The sequence below is a fragment of the Coturnix japonica genome, chromosome 1 (assembly GCF_001577835.2).
Source record: "Coturnix japonica isolate 7356 chromosome 1, Coturnix japonica 2.1, whole genome shotgun sequence".
NCBI classification, from domain to species: Eukaryota; Metazoa; Chordata; class Aves; order Galliformes; family Phasianidae; genus Coturnix; species Coturnix japonica.
The window spans coordinates 131,846,437-131,870,596 of NC_029516.1; the positions used below are offsets into that span (position 1 = coordinate 131,846,437).

Sequence of the window (24,160 nt, forward strand, 5' to 3'; positions counted from 1 at the left end):
AGCTCCACATGATGCGGACCGTGTTCTGTTAGTTCTTCCTGTTGTAAATCAGACTTAAGGGTTGAATTCACACGTTGTTTGCGGCCCTGTCTCGGCCAAATGTATGAATCATAAGGTGGGCTCACAGGGTTGCCCAAGGGAGATGGTGCTGGATGGCCCCATTCCTGGAGACATTCAAGGTCAGGTCCTGGATAGGGCTGTAGGTGTGCCATAGTCAGTTCAGTGCAGGGGAAGCTGGACTAGCATGAACCTCTCTTTAAAGGTCCCTTCAAAGTCCAAAAATAATTTCTATATTAAGGTAGCATTCACTAAAGTTTAATTTATTGAAGGAGAACTCTCTAATAATGATGGTTACCTGCACTGAGAAGAAAAAACTAGCTCTGGTTTTCTCCTCAAGATTTTAGAAACAAGTTTAATAACTGTGAAGTTAAGCTTTTACTTATCTGTGCTGTCGTACTTTGACTATCTTTGATTTCCAGTTGTCCAGTAATTGCTACGGCAATCGGTAGGACTAGACTACCTAAAAACTGCCAGATTGTAGAAAGTAAAGAATATTCTGCCTACCTAAAAGAAGGAAATCTTTCCTATACTGAATTCTTGCAGGTTTTTGAAGGTCATGCTAATCTGCTCATAAATTGAAGCGAGCACTCAAACCTGAGGCACACCTCAATCCATGGCTTGACAGACAGTGTTCCGTTCTGTGCCTATCTCGTGAGAGAAGTATTGTAATCAAATTGTTTTTCCCATGTGGTTTTATACTTTCACCAGACCTACCAAATGACCTGAGATACCCAATGAGTTTCACAAGAAAAACAATGCACAGAGTTTAGGATGGAGACCTAAAGTGCCTTGGAAACGAAGGACTATAAAGAAACACAAGGTATGTGTCTGATGCCTTTTTAAACTGGATGGATCTTGGAAGTTAGGGGAGGAGGGCAAGAGGGACGAGGAAAGAAATGATTCTATAGGCGTTAAAGAATGAGAAAAAACTTGAAGAGGAATATATTTATCACTTTAATTTTATGTGAGTTTAAATTCCTTTTTAAAGCTCTTTTCTTAGATGTTTTTTTACAACGAAGCAAAGCGTATTCTAGCACTAAAAATTTAACTTCCAGAATAGGTCTTGAACAATTAATTATTAAGGTTAAAACTAGAATTGTTAGGCTTCTAAAATTTTTGTAATCTGTTTCTTTTTCCATTGTAATATCCTGTGATATCTGATAACAAAATGTTAGAGTGTTGATCTGCTGTTTTCAGGGTTTTGATTCACCGAAGCATTTATTTTTTGTATTAGCTTGCAAATGGTACAAGCGGAGAAATTCTCACAATGGACAGAAGGCTGCAGAATAGCTTTGGAGCCCTTTCCTGTGACGGAGCCATTCTGCACAACTGAACGTTCCATAAAGGTGGCAGGCAGCCATGAAGGAGTCTATTCTTACCCTCACACAGCCTTTTTATTCAAAGCCTGCAATTCAAGTGACCACACTGAACTCATACTGTAGCGACCATTGTGAGCCATGATGAATCCAGAGCTGTTTAATAGAGCATAAACTTTGCGAAGGGCTTCAGCAAACTTTAAAAAGTTTATTTTAATCCTATTTGATTTCAGCTTTTATGGCTGCAAATATTATTCTTCACTAATTTACTAGATAAACCTCTCTTTGAGTATTTTACGGGAGGAAGAGATATTCTATAATGTTCAAATCAATGTAATAGATGTTCAAAGTCTTCCTTATTCCTTTTGGAATCGAGAAGATGATGATTACAAGGATTCCAGTGAATGCGACCTATTCTCATCTCCTGGAATATATTTAGCCTTCAGAAAGTTTCTTCATCTGGCATCTACGCTTTATCCCTTTTACGGTCTATAATGTTGTGTTTTAGTCACTGTTGAACAGTCCGTCTTCTGTCATATTCTCGAAACTCAACAGAGACAAAGCATTAACTGCCTTATCTAGCAGAAATGTAACAGTCAGTTGGAATAAAAGCAAGTACCGCGTAACCCATATGGTTTCATGGTTTCTTTATGGTGTAGTATTTATCTTGTAGTAGCGTGCGACCAATTAAACTTGTATTCTCTTCCTAACTAATGCTCAAGTTTCTAAAACGGAGTGGAGATAGAAAAGGTTGCAAGAACAACAGCTGTGTCTTACTGAGATTTCTTACCAGCCTTTTCTTAAACTTTGCTTTGCGTGTCTTACACGTCACACGGTTTACTGTATGGTGTGGCCTTGAATTTAACATAACTTGAAGTACTGTGACACAGCAACAATTCCAATAAAACATATCTTACTGTGATATGCAAGGTGACTTTATTGAGGAATGAGTTTTAAACGCTTTCCATTTGAATTGTGGGTCGTCACACCTTTTATCGACACTGTTTCAATACTATCTTGCTTTTTTGATCGGCAAGTTTTAAAGATGTAACAATATGGAGTTTTTAAAATGCAAAGGTTATTAGAAGAAATTGGCCAGTTTCTGCGGGAAAAAATGTACAATAACATCTTTGTTCAAATGCGATTTATATGTTTGTAAGTTACAACGTAACTGTGGTTACACTTTAATTGGAGTAATAAACTGGGCTAGTGCCATAGCAGCTGGAAAAGTAGACATCTAGACTGTGAAAACTGAGGTTACCCTCATCATAATAAATGGGAGTGGTTCTCTATAGTGCTTTTAAATTGGTTGGACGACTTTTCTAAAGGAGGAAAGGCTGCCTTACAAAACGGAGGAGTTTCTGCTCTGGCTTTACTGTACAGCACGGAGAGCTCAGACTAAAGAAGGTTACTTAAAACCTCTTCTACCATCCCTCTGGCTACTTGTTCTGGGAATGGGTTATTCTTCAGCAAGCAACTCCTTAAAATGCCATGGGCTTGAAATCAGCATTGCTTGTGTGTCTTGTCTTAATCGCACAAAGCCTGCAAATTCTACTGCAAGCAGCAGTGGCAGACAGGTGAAGGCAGGCCACTCTGCGCGAGGAACCGCTATACTGCCTGCACTAACAGGCCCTGTCTGAATTGATCGGCCTCGTGAGGGCCTGCGTCTGCTGGACCGAGCAGAGAGCTGCTTGTTTTGGCTGTTTGTCTTCATAGCAGCATGGAATGATATGCCTAACTTAAAACTGTGGGTTATCTAAAGCTAGGTTTTTTGTTGTTTAAATACACTTAGGGCTTGCGCTTTGGTAGGTTTTGCTAGACACAGCTTTCATTATGAGAGCGTTCCTTGTTTGTAAAACCACTGACAAACGAGGCTGGGGTTGTACTTCCTCCTCTGTGTACACCAGCTCCGTCTGGCATTGGTTCAGCTCAGAGCGCAAGCTCTTTGAAAGCTCAGCAGGCCAAGAACAAACTGCTGATTTCTCAATGCTCTTGGATCCCACTTAGGGGTATTCCAAGTTTTTGCCATCCCCAAAGTGTTGCAAGGCAAGCACATTTTCTTTACTGAGGCAGATTATCTGGTATATCTTCGTGTTTGATGCCATCTTGGCTAATTGAGGCGCTGCCGTACTCGTTTGCTTGTGTCCTGTAGCATAGGACGTCCAAAAATACTTACATCCAACTTTTAAAAATAACCCGATTAATCAAGCAGAAAGCAATCTGATTAGAGAGTAAAGAATGCACTTGTTGAAGCAGGTTCAACTGAACGCAACCCTCGGACGCTCGAGCCGAAATAGCGCTCAAGTTGCGAGAGCAGCAGTTTAGACTGAAGAATCTAAAGCGTCCCTGGCTTATCGATCCCGGCGTTTTCGGCAAACTGTTGGTTCTCTTCTTTTCTTTCCCTATTCCCACTGCACTTTTCTAATACACCCGAGGCAAGCAGCACACCGAACGCTGTTCCCGCACACTAACAACACCCAGGACATCCCGGCAGCCGCCCGCCTCTCCCACTCTAAAGCGAGGGCGGCCTCGCTCCCCTCACGCTCGGACAAACCCGATTCCGAGGCACGACGTGTCGGCGAGCGGCAGCGGTGCCCTTGCTGTCAGGCCGGCTGGAATCACAGCATTTTTTAAAGCCATATCTGACCCACAACCAGCAGCTCGTCTCCTCAGAGTCTTTCTGTTCAAATTGAAAGCAAAGCTCTGAGAGAGCCCATGCACTACTGAGGAGTGACCGCCCACGGGCGATGCTGACAGTAGGAATCCCAATTCTTGTGGTTGGATCCTCAATTTCTGTTTTAGTTCTAACAAGCGAGAACAGACGGAAAAACGCTCCTTCTCCCCTCCTGCACACACAGTCTTCTGCAAATCTACCCCGTCTAGCTAAGTCCTCCCTTGTCCATGTGGCAGCTGCCCTGCCTTGCGTGCTTGTTGAATGCGCTTGCCAGCCTCTCTTGTGGCAAGCCGAACGTTACTAACCTAATGATGTCCTAAAATTCGCTCTTCTTAGGACTGCAAGTCAACAGTCAGCCTGTTAGGGAGAAAGATTCTGTATCTGTACTCTTGACTTTCATAGCCTGTTGCTATCTTACAGACATCCTTAACTCTCAATTTAGATATGCTGTATGATCAATACAAATTGAATTTTAAAAACACGAGCCAGGAGCTCATGCGGAGCTTTAAGATGTCTTTCGCCCCCCGTTTAATACACAAGGCCATGCTTGTCATCTTTGTCTGTTATTCCGATCTTACTAGAAAAAGAACTAGATCTGTGTGTTTTTTCAGTTTTTTTTAGGAGGAAATGCAATTTAAAAACGGGGGAGAAAAAATCCAAGGCTGATTATGCGCTTTTAGAACTTGAAGCACTCCCCCATCTCCTATTTTACTTTTATATTTATTGCATTGGACTTTGCTTTTGAGTTAGTAAGTTAGAAAAGCTTTATCTCCTTCGCAGTTCATAGCTCAGAGGTCCCATGGAAGGAAGCGCGTTAGCTGAGCCAGCTCCTAAGGGTTGTCCATAGTTCGCCTCAGTGGTAATATCTCAGGGCCCTGCTTTGGTGCTTCGCGGTAGAAAACACAAATTCATATCCCCAATAGTAAGGCTGAAAATACAGAATTTTGTAGGTAACAGACTTAGAAGACAGAATTTAGGAGAAGTTGTGAACATTTTAAACCATCAGTCCCCGCGTGTAGCTTATCAGTGTTTATCTTCTTATTCGTCATGTGAACCTCGCCGGCGGGAAAACGAGTATGTTTGTTTGGATGTACTATGTATTACTGCACGCAGAGTGGAGGGTTACAGTCTGCATTGCTCTGTAAACTTTGCAATGTTCTTGATCGGTTAGCCCACATGACATGGAGATGAATTGTCTTTGTTCCAGGTTCGTATTTTCTCGCCTAGGAGGAAAGTAGTAACGTTAGTAGTCTTAAATAGAAATGTAGTGAGAGATGAGTATTCTAGAACCTGAGCTCTAGCGGATTAACATATGGTCCAAGGACATAGAAATTTTCTGATGTTCAGTCTCAGACAGTACCGCTCTTTCAAACTTATTTTAATCGTAGCAACAAAGAGTCAGACCTGGGATTTTGCTGTCCTCCATATTGTTATTTACTCTTTTGACTGGGACAATCTGTTGCATTGGATGAATAGCGAAGATATCGATCCTGGAGCTGTTTCCAAGCAAACCATGGTTAGATGTTTCTACTTGAGCATCGTAGATTAATGGGAAATTAGTGGCTGCTAGGTGAAAATGGTTGTACTGGCATTGATCTTGCGTAGGTCCAACCTTGATGATTTTATTGAGCGGCTCCTGGACCGGCTACCCTTTATTCTGCACGATGAGGTCTTTTGGCTCATGCTTCACAAATCACAGAATCTGTAGGGGTTGGGAAGGGACCTCTTAGCAGAATCATCGAGTCCAACCCACCTAACTGACTATTGGCACTGATTGTATGAAACCACAGAGCAGGCACTTGTGCTAGCCAGCCAGCTGGCTTCTTGTGCGTTGTGCACGTAAGAGAACACCACATGTGTTCAAACTACACGGTATTGGAAATTAAACATCCACTGCTTAATGTTCACATTTTGCTCAGCCAGCATGCTATCTGCTATATGTAAATCAGGATTGATGTCCCCGAACACACAGCTGAATATACACAAGAGGACTATCTGTCTCTTCACCTATCAGGCATTTAAAAATTTAGTGTCTGTGTTTAGTTCACACCTTGCCCACCACTGATGATCAAGGCAGCAGAAATTTAGGACCAGAGAATGGTCATACCTCTCAACATGCCTTGATCTGAGCAGTGCGGCCAAGTGTGGGTCCATCCTGCAGCAGCTGCTTTCTTTCCCTTGTCAATTACTGGGAACCACAGCAGGTAACATGAGATTTTTTGCTCTTTATCTCCTAGATGCCTAAGTTCATTAAGTGAATCCTACCTTTTACAACTATCTTAGAGTAGTCAGTTTAGGAAGGCGTGATGAAAGTACGCAGCTAGAAATAAAGAAGTCTGTTAGCATCCTATGGACAGCGGTCGTACAGCTCTGGTGTGCGAGAAACAGTGGTGATGCATTGAGTGAGTAGATCTTGACTTGGAGTTCACAACATTTCTTTGGAGTCAGCGTTTCAGATGCTGGAAATAGTTGGTGTTTCCTTACTGAAGGATGGTTTGATCTACCACGTTCAGTACGTGTAGTCTCACTTAAAACTATACTATTCTTAAGCTTGTCACTCCCTATGTTTTGTTCATAGAACCACAGAAAGTCACGTAAGGTGGCCAAATGAAGCCTACTAGAGATCATCCCGTCCAGCTGTCCACATACCCACCAATGATTTCCCCACCTAAACCATGGTACTTCTTAGCACCAGACAATACCTAAAACAAATGTCTTGAATGCTGTCAGGGATGGCGGACAGCCCAGTTCCAGTTGCCTGACTGTCTTACGTGAGAAAGAAAAATACAATCCAACAGCGAACCTCTCCTGGCACAACTTGAGCGCGATTCCGTCGTTAGTCCTGTATGCTGAGTTTCCATCGGTGGGAGAAAGGGACACATGACGTCGTCACCTGCGCACATGAATTTGTACAGTTGTTACAATTGTACATTCTGGCATTATGCAATGGAAAAATGCATCTATGTTGGCTATGAAAATGAACGATGTTACATTGTTAGCACTGAATGCGATGCTGCTTCCTGATGCGTCTGGAGAGAGTTTCTCAGAGCATGGTTTAAAATGAGGGCAATAAGGCAAAGACGAACATTAAGAAAGATATGCCGAGAAGGAAGATGGAAACTGGCTCGAATATCTCTTGACAAAAGAATGAATAGAACTTTTCCCAGGCAATACATACTGGTCAAGGTGTTAAAAGGTGTCAGCCTATTTTAACATAACATTTACTTCATTAAGGCTGTGGGAAACGGTTTGTTCACATACATCTACTATACTGAGGCACTGTATGATTTTTAGGAATTCTTTCTAAACAAACGCTATATATTGCGACATGGCTTCAGCTACTTAAGCACTTGAAGAGAGGAGAAAGCAAAGTGTAATCAAAGTTGGGAACTTGCCAAAGTGGACTGCTGTATTGAGTAGTGATGTTCGAACCATGTGCAGTCTGTCTGGCCCTGACGCGCTGTGGCGAGTGAAGGGTTTAGCTGACTGCAAGCCAGTGAGAGAAATCGAGGTGGGAAACCCCAGAGGCGACTCATGTCTGTCTAAGACATAGCAGTGCTTTAATGTCGTATGAATACGCACTTGAAACCTTAGGCTCCCCGTAACAATAACATTAAATGAAGAAGGTTATGCCATGTTGTGTGATGGCGCAGCTGCAATTCTGTACTAACATGAAGCAACAGACACAAACCAAGCCAATGTGGAAACTGCACCCTTAAAAGCAGCTATTTCTCTCCATTAAGAGAGGCAACCGTGCCTAGAGGGAGCGCTTCCTGGTGGACGCAGTTAAATGTAGGGATCTTGTCACGCCAATTCCAATACGATGGGGTCTAATGTTCTAGGTGAGATAAATTGCACTTGCTCTGTCACGCTGCGAATTCCTGCTACATAAAGCCGAGGAGAGGACTGGATGATGAAGTCAGCAATGCAAGGAAAGCATTGGAGGCAATCGCAGAGTCAGACTGATGCCACGACAAGGCACACACAGGCCGCAAAATGCGCTGACAAAAGGAAAGACTCATTCTAAGACCACAAACACAACCTTGTATTTAACTCAAGAATTGAAATCAGTTGGCTGTTTGAAGTTTCGGTGGTATTGGAATGCTGAACGGCTTCGAGCCAGATTACTCTTCTCTGGGTTGCTTTGTATTCTAACGCTCATATCGACGTAAATAGGACGCATGGCACGTAGACTTTGCGTTTTTCCAGTTTAGGTATTCTACCAAGGCAAACCAGTCTGCTTAAATTAGAAAGGAACTGGATAAAATAACCGTAAATATGAGGAAAGCACGGATAGCTTGATGAGACTGTATGAAGAGACACTTACGTTGGAAAGGGGGGATCATGAGATCCTCCCAGATGACTGCTCTGCATGCCTGAAAACCTTTGGCCTCATTCTCCTGACTGCAAGGGATGAGGAGACAAAAGAGGTAATGTTTTTGAAAGGCAGTGGAATCTGCTCGGGGACAGCAGGAAGAAGACTGAGGATGTAGATCAATGAAGAGCCAGTGTATGGTGTAACCAAGGACCAGGGGAAGAAAAGCAGAATGGATGGAAGGAGGAATTCACGAGAGATGCCAGCGAGCATGCAGCAGTGAAAGTCAGTAAAAGGATAAGGCATTGGCCTAATGAAGCAAGATACTAACATATTGCTATCCTGCTCTTGGAAACTGGCTCTTCTACCTTTTGTATTAAGTGGCTTTTGTTCAGTGAGTGTTCCAGGTTGAGCGACTCTCTTAAGTTAGCCTCTCAAACAGTACCAATCAGCCTAGTTGGCAAGCTATCTGCGAAACTGCCTCGTAATCAATGCTTTTTGAGGCTTACAAAAGTCCTAGGACCCACATTGAAACTGACGAACAGTTAAAATCAGCTCAGCCAAAAATACTCTGTCACTTAAAGTATGAACCCGAGAGTTTGGGTTTTGATGTGGGTGTTGCGCTAAAGATTAGCACTGAATTCGATTTCCATGGCAAAAGATTACTCGAGGTATGTCTTGTTTCCATGGTATAGGCTTGCATAAGCCAAAAACAATATGTTGCATGATTTTGGAGGCCAACAAAAAATATAGTAAGGTATTTATAATGCTGAGTTTTTCTTGCTAACCAATGAAAGGGGAAGGATTTCAAATTGCAACTGTGCTTCCTGCAAATCACGCGCTAAAACATTCACTAATCATGCGTCAAAGACAATGATCTGGTATGGCGGAGGGAGCGACACGTAAGGCTATGACCTGCAACAATCACAGAATTGTAGGGGCTAGGAAAGGCGATTTCCCAAGATCCATTGAGTCCACAACCTCCCTGCACAGCAGGCCCCCTACAGCCGGCGCTATGCCACAGGCCTTAGACTAATCCAGAGTATGGTCTTGAATGTCTCCAGAGTGACACGAAGAGAAATTCCACAGCCTCCACCCTGCAGCACGCCTGGTTCGCGAGTGCTCTGTCACTCCCTTGCTATGAAGACAGTTAACTCTCGCATAATTTTGGTGAGGAACCTTCCCTATGCTCCCAGTTACGGTCATATCCCCGCCCTTTGTCCTGCTCCCCACAGACCACTGAAAAACGTTGGCTATTCCACTTCTGTCTCACTATGTGCTTAAAGATATTTACATAAACATTAAGAAGATCTGCTGTTTATAAAAATGCGCCCTGAAATAGTGTGAGCGCCAGAGAAAAGAAACTCCAGGTAAGTGGAGTTGAAATTTCCCTTGCTAGGGAAATGAAATGCCGCAGTATTCTTGTAGCACATTGCTGGAGTGTTCAGGCACGCCACCTTCGGTAGGGTTTCACCTTGTTTCCGTTAAATCACTTCTATCGGTTGAGCACAACTGGTGGTTAACATTACCTCAAAGAATGCCTACAGTAACAAGCTCTCCCCAACACTGATAAATACTTTTCAATACCCCGTTTTGACAACTTTTTTCCATAGAAGGTAGAATCTCATGTTCTAATTCAATTGAGGTTTATGACAATGTAAATGTCGCCTAAACTAAGATAAAGGCTTGGCAGGAAACAAAGAGTCAGAGGTGTAACATTTTCTTCAAAGGACCAAGGGAAAATATTCCCAACACAAAGGCTAACAATTTTAGAAGCATTCATCATTTCCTGCATGCTCAAGCCTTGAAGATACCGAGGAATTTTCACTTTAACTGAGATGTTGTTTGTATAAATCTTAAACATATGGTGGCTTGGTTGTTCTTATGTTATTTCTTTTTTTAAAATATAAAACTTTACTTTTGTTGATAGGAGATGTAGTTCTTGGGTTTTGCTCCTCTTATGCCTCTTTTCCTTTTACGTTCACCTTGATCCTTTTTCTGCTTGCAGCTTTCTGCATAGGAATTATCTTTCTAGTTATCTCTCCTGACCATTATCACTCGCTCTTTATGGATCATTAATACCTGGGTTTATTTACTTCCACTTGAATATATTCCGTACAGTTTTTATTTTGGGACAAAATTCCTTCAAAACAAATTCCAAAGAGCTAAAGTACTCTCTCTCGGCCTGATGCGTAACTTCTGTGCCAGGAGGTAACAGTAAGAGCAGAGCCTGAGAAACAATGACACTAATATACATAAAGAAGAGTGCCGAGAACCTATTGCCCTCGCTTGCAGATTCCGGGCACGTGTCTCATAGTAACGGCCTGTGAGATGTGCTATAGGGGACTTTTTTCCCTGCTGCGTACCTTTGGAGGTATTCTGTTTCTCTTGCCAAAAAAATAAGATAATAAATAACTCTATCGGTCATTAATAATTAATGGTGAAGTTATCTATTATATATTACTATCAAAGCCTCAAGCATGATTAAGCATCCATATGGATCGGTTAAGACAACAATTGTATGCCTACGGCGCATTCAAGCCTGCCGGTATTAATACAGCAACTACCAGGTAGCTTGACAATACTATGTTTTACTGTATTCTAATGTCAAAGCTTGAAATATGTTAACTAATCAGCATCTCTAGCACAGTTTCCAGCATGGATGGCCTGACGCCTGATCTTATTTCACAAGAGCTGACCCAAAACCATTGGGGATTGCAGCGTTTTGAGCTCGCCAAGTGGCTTCAAGCGTGGCTCATGAGCTACAAGTTTCAGGTTGTTTGAAAGTTCTTTGACTAGCTGTTAGAGAAACAGCAGCTCTCATCAGGCAGTGACCGAGTTCACAGAGACACTCACTTTTCACAGAGACAGCGAAAAACCCATCGAAGTAAATTAAAAGAGTCATTTCAACAGTGATGGTTGCTAAAAGATTGGTACATTATAGTGTTAATATGTGTAGCCCTAATAACGGCCTTTTATCTTTAACCAAATAGCTGAGGAGGAAGCCTGTGGTAAATTCTGAGCATAGCGCGAAGGACCCAACAGTCTATTTTGAACATGTTGCCCTCACAAAGGGCCACTATGATGTCATGCACACATGGGATGCAACAGGCTTATGGGAACAGCTTTACTTGATATGGTAGGTGGGGATCTGTGTATCATTGCCTGTCCAAGTGTTCTCACATCGAGGGCCCTGAGGTCTAAGGACCAAAGTCGTTAACACTACATCTATTCTGCATTGGTCTTTTAGCAAAACGTTGCACACGCTTTGGCAGGTTACCATAGTATAGTGGAAGAAGTAACTCGTCACTAAGAAAAATGAACTGCTACCAACCTTCTACTTTTTAAAATGTTGTTTCTTTTCCCCTGCTAAACTCAAGTCTTCATTAGTAGCCATCTATCTCGCCTATCTCCTTAGTTCTTCGTACTTTTATCCAGACTTCTTGTCAAAGTTTACTTTGTTTTTCACTACTATTCACATTTTAATTGCAGTTAATTAGGTGTGTTCATTAACATTGTTCATCAAGGCTTTGCCGTAACCTAAGATTCAAGCGACTGAAATTTTTACCTTAAATCCAGAGAGGTGAGTAGCTATAGCGAGGGGGGCATAATTTTCAGACTGCTTTTTTTCGATGTTCACACTAGTGCCCCTCCATTTGTAACTTCCGACGTTACTTCAACATAGTTTTTTTCCAACAATTAGTTTGAGGACTCTTCCACATAATTAGGACAAACTCTAGGATACACCGACCCACCAAGGACAGGCAGAAAAATGGTCGCCATAGGCGCGAGGAACCCCACATCAAAAAGGAAGCCAACATTGGTTGCAGGTAGATTGAATTCTAAAGGTAGTGAGTTTTAAACCCATTTCATATATTTAGGGATAAGCCTCTTGTCCCAGCTAATTAAATGATAGGCTGAGAGGTGACATCCTCAAGTTGACACCAGGACAAAGTTCGGTTTGGATATAGCGGAAGAAATTTTCTTTCTTGGGAAGAGTGACGGGTCAAGTGCTGAATGCGCTGCCCAGGAAGGTGGATGGAGTTCACCAGACCTGGAGGTGCGTTACAAGAAACTGGGGTAGATGCTCGGCTACTGAGAGATGCTGGTTAATGAGAAACTTGGACGGTGGCGAGGATGACGCTTTGGTGAATTGAAACACAGATAATCTTAGAGGTGCTTTTCAACTTCTTACTTTTTGAACTCGAACAAGGATTATTCTTTATAGCACCAGAGAGCCATGGGCCAAGAAACTGTTGCATTGCGCTAGCCAACTTCTTCAGAGTCGATTTGTTCTTCCATGTCTTGTAGCTCTGGCTATCTGTATTGATCTTACAGGACTATGCCCCTTGTTCAGGTGTCGGTGAGGTAAATAAAATGCTCAGCTGTAGACTAATTGTGAGCCTGCGATCAGCCAGAACCAGCCCTACAGTTACTTTCTGCGTGTGAATGGCCCGCATCGAGGAAAGAATTAGGGCGAACCGTGAACAAATACTTACTAACCTTTAAAAACAATTAAATTGAATTTATTTTTAGTATCGCAGACAGCAGGCTATTAAAGATGAATCTTTAACTCACACTTTCCACTAAAATATCTTATGGCCTTACAAGAAACTGGGTAATTCTGCAGTCAGGCAGAACCATGGACCGTACTACCGATCCGCCTAAACCTGCTCGCTACGCGGGCGCTTTATCTCCAATATCTTCCGTCTAATGATGCAATCTATATCCTCTGCTGCCTCCCCAGTTACATCTTTCACTGTCTCGAGCTGCTACATTCATGCAGCACCAAGTGCTATATCTTACCTTACACAGTCGACATGACAGACTAACCAACAACACCAACAAGATTGGAGCGCGTCTTTCCCCTTCTCTAGCTCTCTTATCTCATGACCTGCGACCACCAAGAAGAGCACATACTTTGTATTGAAAAGTATTCTCACAAGACCCACCACCGCCGAGCTACAACACACAACAGAGAAACAACCATCGCCTTTCTTCAAAAGCTGCCCATGCAAAAGCCTGACAAAAACCACTTGCGAGAACCATAAATCGAGGCATTCAACCCCTCTTGAACCAAGTTGCCCAGAGCCCTCAAGCACTCTTTGGGCGGCTCGTTTTCTGCACCTTCGGATCTGCATAGACTGCCAAAACCACCGAGGATTCAGTGGATGTGCTGTGCTAATCCCCTCTAATGAGGGCTTCTTCCCAACCTCTAACCATAACAGCACCTGCTTAACAGCTGTGCGCTGACCACTTGGGCACGGCTGCTGCTAGCAGAGGCACAAAAACTCATGTCTTTCCAACATGAAGCATCACGCGCATCATAGAGACCAGGATTAAGAGCAAACACCCGACACCAGCGCATAGACCTCAGCACGTGAACAAGAGGGGATTATCCAGCGGGGAGTTCGGCCATTGTCCGGACACAGGTTGTCACACACAAGGAGACATCACATTCCTGATTGCCTCCACTAACTCTGGATCCGCGGCAGCGACGGAGGCATGCACACTTAGCCACAATCGTGCCCTTAGAACCTCCGGCTTTTTTGGACGCTCTGGCTCAGAGCCTACCCTGAGCTGCTATTTCGTATTCCCTGGGGCAAGATGGCACAGCTATTCCCCGTCGTCTGCCACAATTGACCAGATGGACGGCCATATCGCCAGCTTCAACAAACCGCCGCTCTGCCTGCCAGCCATTCGGGGCCGGTTTCCAGGCAATGTGATGTGCAGCCGGTCCCCTGGCAGGGCAGCGGGGATTGGTGCCAGGGTGTTCGCAGTCGTGGGCACACCCAGCCCTGGAACGGCGGTCCCTACACCCTTCGAAATGTGGGATACCGAGGAAAGGTAGGCCTCTCAGAGTTCTTCAACCAGAGCTGTCCGGTGCCACAGCGATGTGAGAAGCGGGTCATGAGTTGGGGGGAATGCGGGAAGAAGTATCTGTGAACGCATTTCTCTGCAAGCGCACGATAAAGATCCCAGGTGGCTTGTAAAAAGGCATCAAGACAGCCACATCAACAGGAACTAGAATGACACAGGATTGTGAGGAGTGGCTGAAGGTACTGACCATTGTTTACTTGGGAAGAAAAGGAGCTGAAGAGAAGACTACTTACTTCCAGCTGCCATGGAAAGGAGGCTTTTGCAGCAGAGGACAGAGTCCAATCTCTTCCTCAGGGCACAAATGAGATAGGTTTGATCGGAGGTAATGGCTTCATTGTTGCACCCTGCAGCGAGCCGTTTAAGAGTTGATATGAATCACGGGAGAATCAGTTCTTCCACCATAAAGGGTGCAGACCAAACTGAGGAGCTGCCCGACCCCCGGACACAAGAATCTATCACGAATGGAACATGGCATTCTCAACGGGACATTCGCCTGTAGTGGCACAACAACGCACTCTGGTCTTAGCTGTTTATGACTCTATGGTCTCAGCCTTTTATCGAGATGTCTTATTCTTCACACCTAAGTCTATCCTATGACTCTTAAGAACGGCACCGATCCTTACTTAGTACTCGACCTCAATTTCTAACCATAAACACATTACCAACATATCAGACATAATCCTAGCCTTAATGGCCCTCAACCAACAGACCGTCCGATAGTTAACTGCGATGGGGCCCCGGTTTCCAAGACGCAAGCAAAACAAACCTGAAAAAGAACTTTGCAATCACGAAGATATTCTTAGGGCCAAGTACAGTTCTTCTCCTAGCGTCCACCTCATCAACCTTTTACCATGGCGAGTTTTCTGAGGCACATCCTGATGCGTGCTGCTGTTCCAACGCCTGCATTCCTTGCCGCTCTGCGCTAGCCTGCAAAGAGGTTGACACTACCCTTTGCTCTCTACATCACATCTCTCCATCACCCTCTTTCACACATCGACTGCTACATGAACTAGGTCAGGAACAAGCTGATGTGCTTGAAGGTTAAGCTGACCAATAGGAACCACCACGGTCTGTTTATTAAACGCGACCTAGTCTCATACGTTAATGACACCCAGGACGCAAAGGAGAGTAAGATAGAGCAAATGAGGATCAAGACGCTACGCAGCGCTTAAACGCGACACAGGTCCTTATTTGACACAGGACCACGTCCAAACAACAGAGGCAGGCCCACTCATTATAGCAAGAGAGCGCGGGTAATAACAACTCCCCAGCACAAGGAACCAAGTCTCCACCTCCAGAGGCAACATCATATTGCCAGGGCTGGTAGGGTAATGAGCTCAAGTCAAAAAGCACTGTCTCTAGCACTGAAAGGCTGCCTCACGGTGTAGCACCATGGCATTTTCCACACACAAAGCACCTTGGGATTTCTCTGTTGGAAAAATAAAAACACGTCTTAGAAGTCCCCAGCACTGGAGGAAAAAAGTACGCACAAGACCCAACACACAGACCAGCCAGCCGACGCTGCCCAACCCAAACCCAGCGCAAGCCACAAACCAAACAAACCCACACACAACGCAAAAACAACACCAGACGCCAAACGTACCGAAAACACTCCCGAAGCACGCGACAGCGCAGCAAGACCGACGCGGCCCAACCAAGACAACACAGAAACGACAGCCCCACCAAACACCAGTCAGCAAAAGCACAGACACCACCCAATCACATCTGCACGCGCCCACACCACCCCACGACAGCACCCCAACCAAACCAAAGAGCACCCCGCAAACCGCCACAACACCCACACCCAACACAACCCCAGGTAAACCCCAACCAAACAGCCAAGTCTTCACACACCTACGTTCCTTCCAACCTGATTCTTAGAATTCAACAGACCTAATTTTTTGTCTAAATATACCCCAATAGGGTCTCAACTATAAAAAAAAAAGCTGCTAATCAAATCTGCAGAAAGACATTACAATTAAGATTTCAGCCATGAGATTAAAAATTTTAGCATTTCTGGCAATGAACCTTTGTTGTAGCCATTAAGTGAACCTTGAAGAAAGGTTTCCTGGGTTCTTCACTGTATACTGCTGTGCGCTCAACTTGATTGCCTGGTATGAAAAAGTTTTCTACTACCTATGCTAAACAGCTTCATAATTGCACTGGTGACTTTGACTTTGACTGTATTTACAATGGCAGGTTGATTGCTGTTTTCTGTACCTCTGATTAGATTTTCCTTAGCCTCATTTTTGTGTCGTCTGTTTTACATGAGTTATGCGATGCAAGCCGGTTTTAAGTCTGATTTAATGTGTGTTCTCTGAAGCAGTAGGCATCCACAACATGTGCTACCATATGACTGTCAGTTAAATTACCGTTTGTTCAAGGACACAAGCATGGGAAGACACGTTGCACACATCTGTACTAACTAACAGCATCTTATTTTCCAAATTAACTTCTATGCCCAAACCACCTATTCTGAATGGTTCCCTGACGCAGTGCCAAACTCCCCGAACAGCGACACCGAAGGCGCACTCGGAAGCCGATCTGAAGACGAGTGTGTCACACCAAGTCTATAGCTTAGTGCGCTACTGTTCTAAAGCGTTAAACAAGCTACCACTGCGACACGAGCAGTGAGAATGTCCAGTGCCATGCTTTGGGCAATTGCCTAAATTTGTTGCCTTCAAGACTGTGGGTCACTAAGAGCAAACAGTACATGGAACGTCGCGTCCCAGCTTGCTGTGTACGCTGAAGTATACTCTAAAACTTCAGACAGCCACCCGGTTGACGCGTGTGCCCACATTTGGCTGATGACCAGCTATATTTACCATAAAAGGAAGTTCTAGTGATTGCCAGATAAGTGCTCGAGCAGGTTCGAGCTACTTCTGGCTAGAAACGACGCTTAGGATAAGCTAAAGATAAAAGAATTGGGCTGGAAAAGATTTTGGCACATCTCTGTTGGACAGAAACACTCTGAGAATCAATCAATCCATCATAAGCCTCTGAGAATACTAGAAAACATTTCATGAAAAAAAAACAGAGCGAACACAACCCAGAACATAACACCAATCAATCATGATTGCTGTTGAGTTATCTGTTTATTTGACTTATTTTCACTTAGTGTCTCATGTAGTTTATCTTACACTTTTTGCTGTCATGGGAAAGAAAAAAAAAGCATTTCCTTTTCGATGATTCCTTGGCCTTAACAGCAATAATATACTTAGTCTTTTCCTGCCACTGGGACAAATGTATATGCGAATTAAGATTAGACAAAACGACAAGCATCCAGTTTTACTTCTTCCCATTCCTTTCTTTATTCTTTTTCTTTCTTTTCTTATGCTTTCTCTCTTTTCTCTTTCTTTCTTTCTACTTCTTTTTTTCCTTTCTTTCTTTCTTTCTTTCTCTCTTGCTATTCTTTCTTTCTTTCTTTCTCTTCTTTTCACTTTTCTTTATCTTTCTTTTCTTTCTGTTCTTCTCTTTCGTCTTCTGCTCTCCTCTCTCTCTCTCTCTCTTCTTTCCTTTTTCTTCTCATGTCTTATCTTGGTTCTTTTCTTTCTTTCTTTCTTTTTTCTATTTTTCTTTTCTATAGTTTTATTTATATTCATTTTTTATTATTATTATTTTTTAAGACAAGAAGAGTTCATGGAATCAAAAAGACCAATCTGTAAGGCTCGTTGTCAGCTGCTTGCTGTATGTCTATCCTAAGTTCCTAGCAATGTATTGCTGACAGCATCATTTCTAGGAAATAACTGTGGTTATGGCATGAATGTTGTTAGGAAGTAACAATGAAGGTTTAGTTCCTGTCTAATTTCAATCCTGAATCTATTTTATGCGTTCTGAAATTCATTTAATGGCACCTAAAATTAATTCATTTTATATAAATTCTCAAACTGAAATGACCCAATGACAGTTCCTGACTGCACTGTAGTATGTGAAGGGGAATACTATCATTTGTTGTACTCAATGCATATAAGCCATAAGGGCTGAACTGGGCAAAATGTTGAATCTCCTGTTTTAATTAACCCTGAAAATGGACATATATAGCTAATTATACAAAAAAGCAGTACTGTGATAGGACAGTTAAATTTGGTTTAGAAGAATACTATTTTCGAAGACTTATGAAGTAGGTACTATTTTAAGTTCTAAAGGACAAAACTGTAGTGTATAAATCTGGAACAGCATTATAAACCCCCCTTACAGAAGATTATTGTGAAAGTAGTACTGTAGTCAGTCATGTGGTTGTTACTACGGATCATGATGTTGATAAGACAATGACATAGCTTGAGTTCATGGAGGAGTTAAAAGTAATTATCATTCATATTTTTTTTCCACTGCTTTCTGAGGTTGGCATGTGAACTTTTAGTGGGCTTTTGTAGAATTTTTTAAATAAAAAATAATATTTCAACATTCCTGTACAATGTATGAACAGGCTGGGGACAGAAAGTTTAAACTCTATTTTTTATCTGTAAGCACATGGCCAGTTAAGTCTTGTAGCTGATATGCTGGCCTTCCCACTAGAAAAGAAGAAGCTTTAGAAGTAGTTATAAATTACACTTGTTGTAAGGCAATATGGTTATAAGATAACACTGAATTATGTATTTTACTCTGAAAGTAATACCTCCTATTTATTTTCATGAAAGCTACAGCATATACAAAGAACACAATAACTCTATTTGAGAAAGCAAATTCTCAGCTACAAGACACTGCTTTTCAACCAGTTTACCACTATTAGCTATTGCTTGTTCTACTGCCGTGATGAACAGAGCCTAGCATGCCGTGCTCATTACATATCTGCACCAGCAGAGGTGACCTACGTTTCCAGCTGCTACGATGGCATCATTGCTAGGAAAATGTTACCCATGTAGTTTGTCTTTCATCAGCCCAAACACACAGAAGTCAGGAGGTGCCAAATCTAGACTACACGGTGGGTGTGGTAGGACTAGCTCCTATTTTCTTCCAAGACTGAGCAGTCGTGTTGTGCTTGCTAGAGTCTCTCAAGACTCGATTTATGACGGAGCCCTGCACGGGGCAGTATAGGTGTTATATCACTGCAAGAGAGAAAGTATGATACTTCGGTGAAGCGTTCCCCTTTGAGGCTGGTGCTGGAAGTTTGGGTGGTATTGTACTGTGATGGCTGAGAATATGACCAATTGATCCCCTTTAGTCGCCTCGTCTCAATGTCTCTGTTAATAATATCGCCTCCAGGATGGAGACTTTACCACTTTCCTCTGCAGCCTGTTCTAGTGCTTCAGGACCCTCTCTGTGAAGAAATTATTCCCAGTGTCTAATCTAAACCTCTTCTGATGGAAACTAAGGCTGTTTCCTTGCATTGTATCATTTGTAACCTAAGAAAAGAGACTAACACTCTTCGATGCAACTTCCTTTCAGTTAGTTGTAGAGAGAGATGAGATGTCCCCTTAGCCTTGTTTTCTTCCAGACTAAACAATGCTAGTTCCCTCAGATAATCCCATTATCTGTAGCAATTGTTTTCTGGTTCTTTCCCCATCTTCTTTGCTGTTCTCTGTACCTCTTCCAATAACTCAATATCCTTCCAGAATCAAGGAGCTCAAAACTGAACACAGCATTCAAGGTGCCATCTCACCAGAGCCATGTACAAAGAAACAAGTTTCCAAAAGAAGGCAGAAAATGGTCAGTTAGGTGGGCTCATAATGCCAAAGAAGAGACACTAAGTTGATGAGATTACTAACTTATATTTCTCTTGATGAGTTACTCTCATGTGTTTCAAGGCCAACCACAGGCTCTAGGGAGAGAAGTTGCTGTGAGCTCTTGCAGATATCAAGGCTGCAATGGTGTGTGATAAAGAGTGGTACCATACCAGCAATATGTATGAATGTATACAAAACATTATGTCATAGGAAGTGTCATTTTCTCAGTGTCATGCCCATGGATTGACTCAGTGGGAGAAACAGCATGTACATAGTGCCTTCAGAAACAGCCAGATGCACCCAACGTGACCAGGAAGAGCATAATTACTAGTGCTGTGAATAGACACAGAAAAGCTCCTAAGATATGTGATCCTATCTCCAAGTAAAATAGTTATTGGAAAAGACACTCCAGATTAATTTTTGTTCAGCAGCAGTGCAGTTGTCATTCCCAGAAGCAGTGAGCTGAACCCAGCTGTGCCATGACCTATTTGCAAGAACAGCCTTCTACACTATATTGTCTGGGAATCCTAAGAGGTGAAAATTACATCAAGTTACCTTTTGGATGGTTTCTGAGAGATAGTACTCTGAGTTAATACACATTAGTTACTAAAGGCAGAAGGATTTCAAAAGGTTCTTGGAAGGCTCTCTATATCTAGCTGAAAATGTCTGTTGATATGTTGATGATAATATGGATTTACTTCTAATCCCCTAGGGCTATGTCACTGAGGTCCACCATTGCCAGAGTAGCAGATGTTGGAGTTAAGTTGTAAGAAACTGATATATACATTTCACAGTGCTATCATGTGGAAAATCCACAAGATAATGAAGTTTTTGAAGACAGCTATGCATTATATCCGCACCAGTGGCCCAGTAGAATGTTTTAGAAACAAATACTGGAAAAGTGCTTTGGCTTAAACATAAAAAACCTGCATCTGTCTACTGCAGTCATTTGTATTTGCAAAGTGGGGAATACCGCAAACCTCCATCCACTTATTGCCATGCTAGCTGCTGCATGCTGACAGTTCCATGATGCATGGAGACTGTTGAAAGAAAATGACAAAAAAAACATCTTTTAATTTCATGAAGTATTGTTGTGTGTATTTCTGATAAGACAATATTTCCAAACAGACTTGGACATTAAAAAAATGTCTGACACAACAGAAATACTGCAGAATGAAATACTTCTTTGCCTGGAGATAGATTCCAGCCTCTTGTAGTCTTCATCTGTTTCTTGCACAGTAAAAGCTCATGTTTCATTGAAATACGTCTGGTGAAGTGGTGGAACAAAAGATCCCTGGGATTGCATTATAGGTCTGGCTGTTAGGGGAGAAAATCCTACAGAGCACCAATATAATTAACACCTGAGTGAGGACATTGGACAAGGAATCGTTGGTTCACTTAACTATGGGAGCCACATCTATAGAGAAAAGTTTCTTTCCCATGAAAATGACTCATCATTTCAGGCTTTTGCAAATCTCTTTTCACAGTCTGAAGAGGTGCATAGAGTATGCCTAAGTATGGCTGTTTAGAGATGCTCACTGAGAGATGACTAGAACAAACCTGGTCCTGCACTAGTTTTGTTTCTGTTAGTGTATTGCTTCCAGGATGCACACAAACAATTCAACGTGATGCTTATCCAATGCTACAAGTAGATGAAAGTGTGACTGCTGATCTCAAAAAAGGTTGCTGACAGAATTTGTCAGTGGTTAATTCTTGCTTTGCCATTCTTCTCTTAAAAAGGTAGGAGTTGTACCTTTGGATGAGAGGGACAACAGCTACAACTGCTTGTTTATTTCCTGACATAAGCCATTAGCCCACTAAAATGATGCAGACCCACAGCTTCTGATTTCTTCTTTGCTTGCTGGAACATGACAACTGTGTCCAGCTGCTCCTACCTGCGCTGGGGAGGAATGTAAGCCATACACTTGGAAACTGACTTTGTCATGTGCCACTGGGTTTTGAATGATCCCAAACCTAGTTAAAAGTCTTTACCCTTCTGGTCTCTAAGATGGACTTGAGTTTCATTATAACCTATTGATCTTGCCTCTGTAGTAATCGTAAATTCTCTGAACCTACAACTAAGTTCTCATGACCTCTTGGTGTGTCTCACAGGAGTCTGTCACAGATGTTTATAGCTCAGCATTTCTTACCCAGTAGCTAGCCATTATCTATATAGCCTTCTGAACAACATCCATCATAATCTTGGAGGTCTTTTAAATTGGTATTAGGCCCTATAGGCCCTGACAATCTAAAATCCCACTTTTGTGTTTTCAGTTGTTTTGCTCACAGACTGAAGACTATTGCCTAGGGACATCTTGCTCCTCCAGGAACTCTTCATAGGCCACTTCTCCACCTCTGTATTAACCCCAAGCCCATTTGGATCAGTCTGCACAGATATGTGTGGGGAGCAGTGAGGTTTTATGGCATTTTGATAGAGAGTTGGTATAGTCATAGAGGAGCATATATGTGTAGCTGAAGTTGGAGAGAGTTTCAGTGTACTTTTGGAGAACTGAAAAAAGATCCCAGAGGATCCCTGTCTCCTCACACCCTCCTTCCCCTTAGCATCAGTGCTCACCATCCCACACTGATGCTTTGCAATCTGTACTCCTGTGCATGGGATGGAGGCAGGTATGCACTGCTGGAATGGCTCTCCCTCTCTCCTCCAGCCAAAGCAAAGGGAGCTGCAGAGGAGCCATTCTGCTGCTTCTGGTGCTCTGCCATGGTGGGCAGAGGGCCATGGTGTCTGTGCTTTGCTTAAAGTAAGCTCTGTTTCCTCAGGATCTTCCATCGCTTTTGAGGATCCAAGTTAATAGAGGAGAGCAGAGCTGATTACTTGCCTAAGGAATTATGCCAGTGGGGAATGATGGTGTTGTGTTATTTCTCAGGCTACTGTCTCAGCACTATTTAATTCTTAAAATTTTTAAAGTGTGACCAGCAGCATGCCCAGTGGCTCTGCCGGACTGTGCTAGTTCCTGGAGACACTGCTAACAGACAGTAGTTTTTCCTAGGCTTTGTCATTAAGAGAACTGTTTTGATTGTCAGTGTTTTTTTTCCCCTTCTCTTTCTTTTTTGAGTTTGATCCTGGAAGTCTGGGAGCACTTGAGAACCAATCAAGCAAAGCATTTAATCACCTGCTTAACCTGGAGAGCTTAGCCCTCTGTTCTTCTAGAGGCTTAGGCTCCTCACATGCCTGAAGGCTTCATGGAGCTCTTAGCGCCTTGGGGCATCAAGCCCATTATCCAGTGCATTTCCTCCCCAACCAGCTGAGTGATTCTTGGCCCTGACCCTGCTCTGGGATGCAAGCCATCCTTCTAGTTAACCAGCTGGCAGCTGCCAGTCTGTTCAGTTGCTGCCCCTTCCAGGAACTGAAATGTCTGGGGAAAAAGAAAGATAATTCATAATTCTTCTGCATTTCAGTTTTAGTTCTCTCTGGTTCATAATTTCATGTCTTCTGTCTTTCTCTTCATTCAGGAAACTTTGCTGGCTATAACTGTGGTGACTGCAAATTTGGTTGGACTGGCCCTGACTGCAGTGTGAAGAAGCCACCAGTTGTCAGGAAGAACATCCATTCCTTGACAGCGGAGGAGAGGGAGCAGTTCTTCGATGCTCTAGACCGTGCAAAGACTACCATCCACCCGGACTATGTGATTGCAACTCAGCACTGGTTGAGTCTGCTTGGTCCCACTGGAGAGGAACCACAAATTGCCAACTGTAGTATTTATAATTACTTCGTTTGGCTTCATTACTACTCTGTCAGAGACACACTCCTAGGTTGGTGCTTTTCTTGTCCAAGGGCCTTTGTTGGTAAATGAAAGGGTGAAAAGTATTATTGCTGAACAATTCTAAGTATGCTTACCACAGCTGCATTACTTAGCAGGCAGTGAGGCCCAGGTCTGTGTAGTAAAACAGTTGGTGCTGAGGAGCCAGCAGTTTACAGCTGAGGGTGGTTCAGACGAGCTTTGGGCCTGCTGTAATCTGGTCCCAGTGAAGGAAGGCTCCAATGAATTCTGATGCCTCTTCTATCTCACAGGGTGGCAGCTCACAGGTTCCACGATAACTCCAATGGGTGAACCAAAGTGTGGTCAGTCAATGACCCTCTTTAGAAGGACGTTCCCAGTCCAGAATCATGTCCCTGAGCACCACATCCAAATGGCTTATAAACACATCCAGGGATGGTGACTCAACCACCTTCCTGGGAAGCCCATTCCAATGCTTAACCATCCTTTCTGTAAAGAAGTTTTTCCCGATATCC

At 43.0% G+C, this 24,160-nt stretch overlaps 1 protein-coding gene across 1 annotated transcript in view; it reads left to right on the forward strand.

The window, feature by feature from the left end:
* Positions 1-24,160, forward strand: part of DCT (dopachrome tautomerase) — a 37,400-nt gene that overhangs the window by 2,873 nt on the left and 10,367 nt on the right. Inside the window, exon 2 of the mRNA XM_015851575.2 lies at positions 23,380-23,679. Coding sequence (XP_015707061.1) covers positions 23,380-23,679 — 300 coding nt within the window. The remainder of the gene's footprint in view (positions 1-23,379; positions 23,680-24,160) is intronic.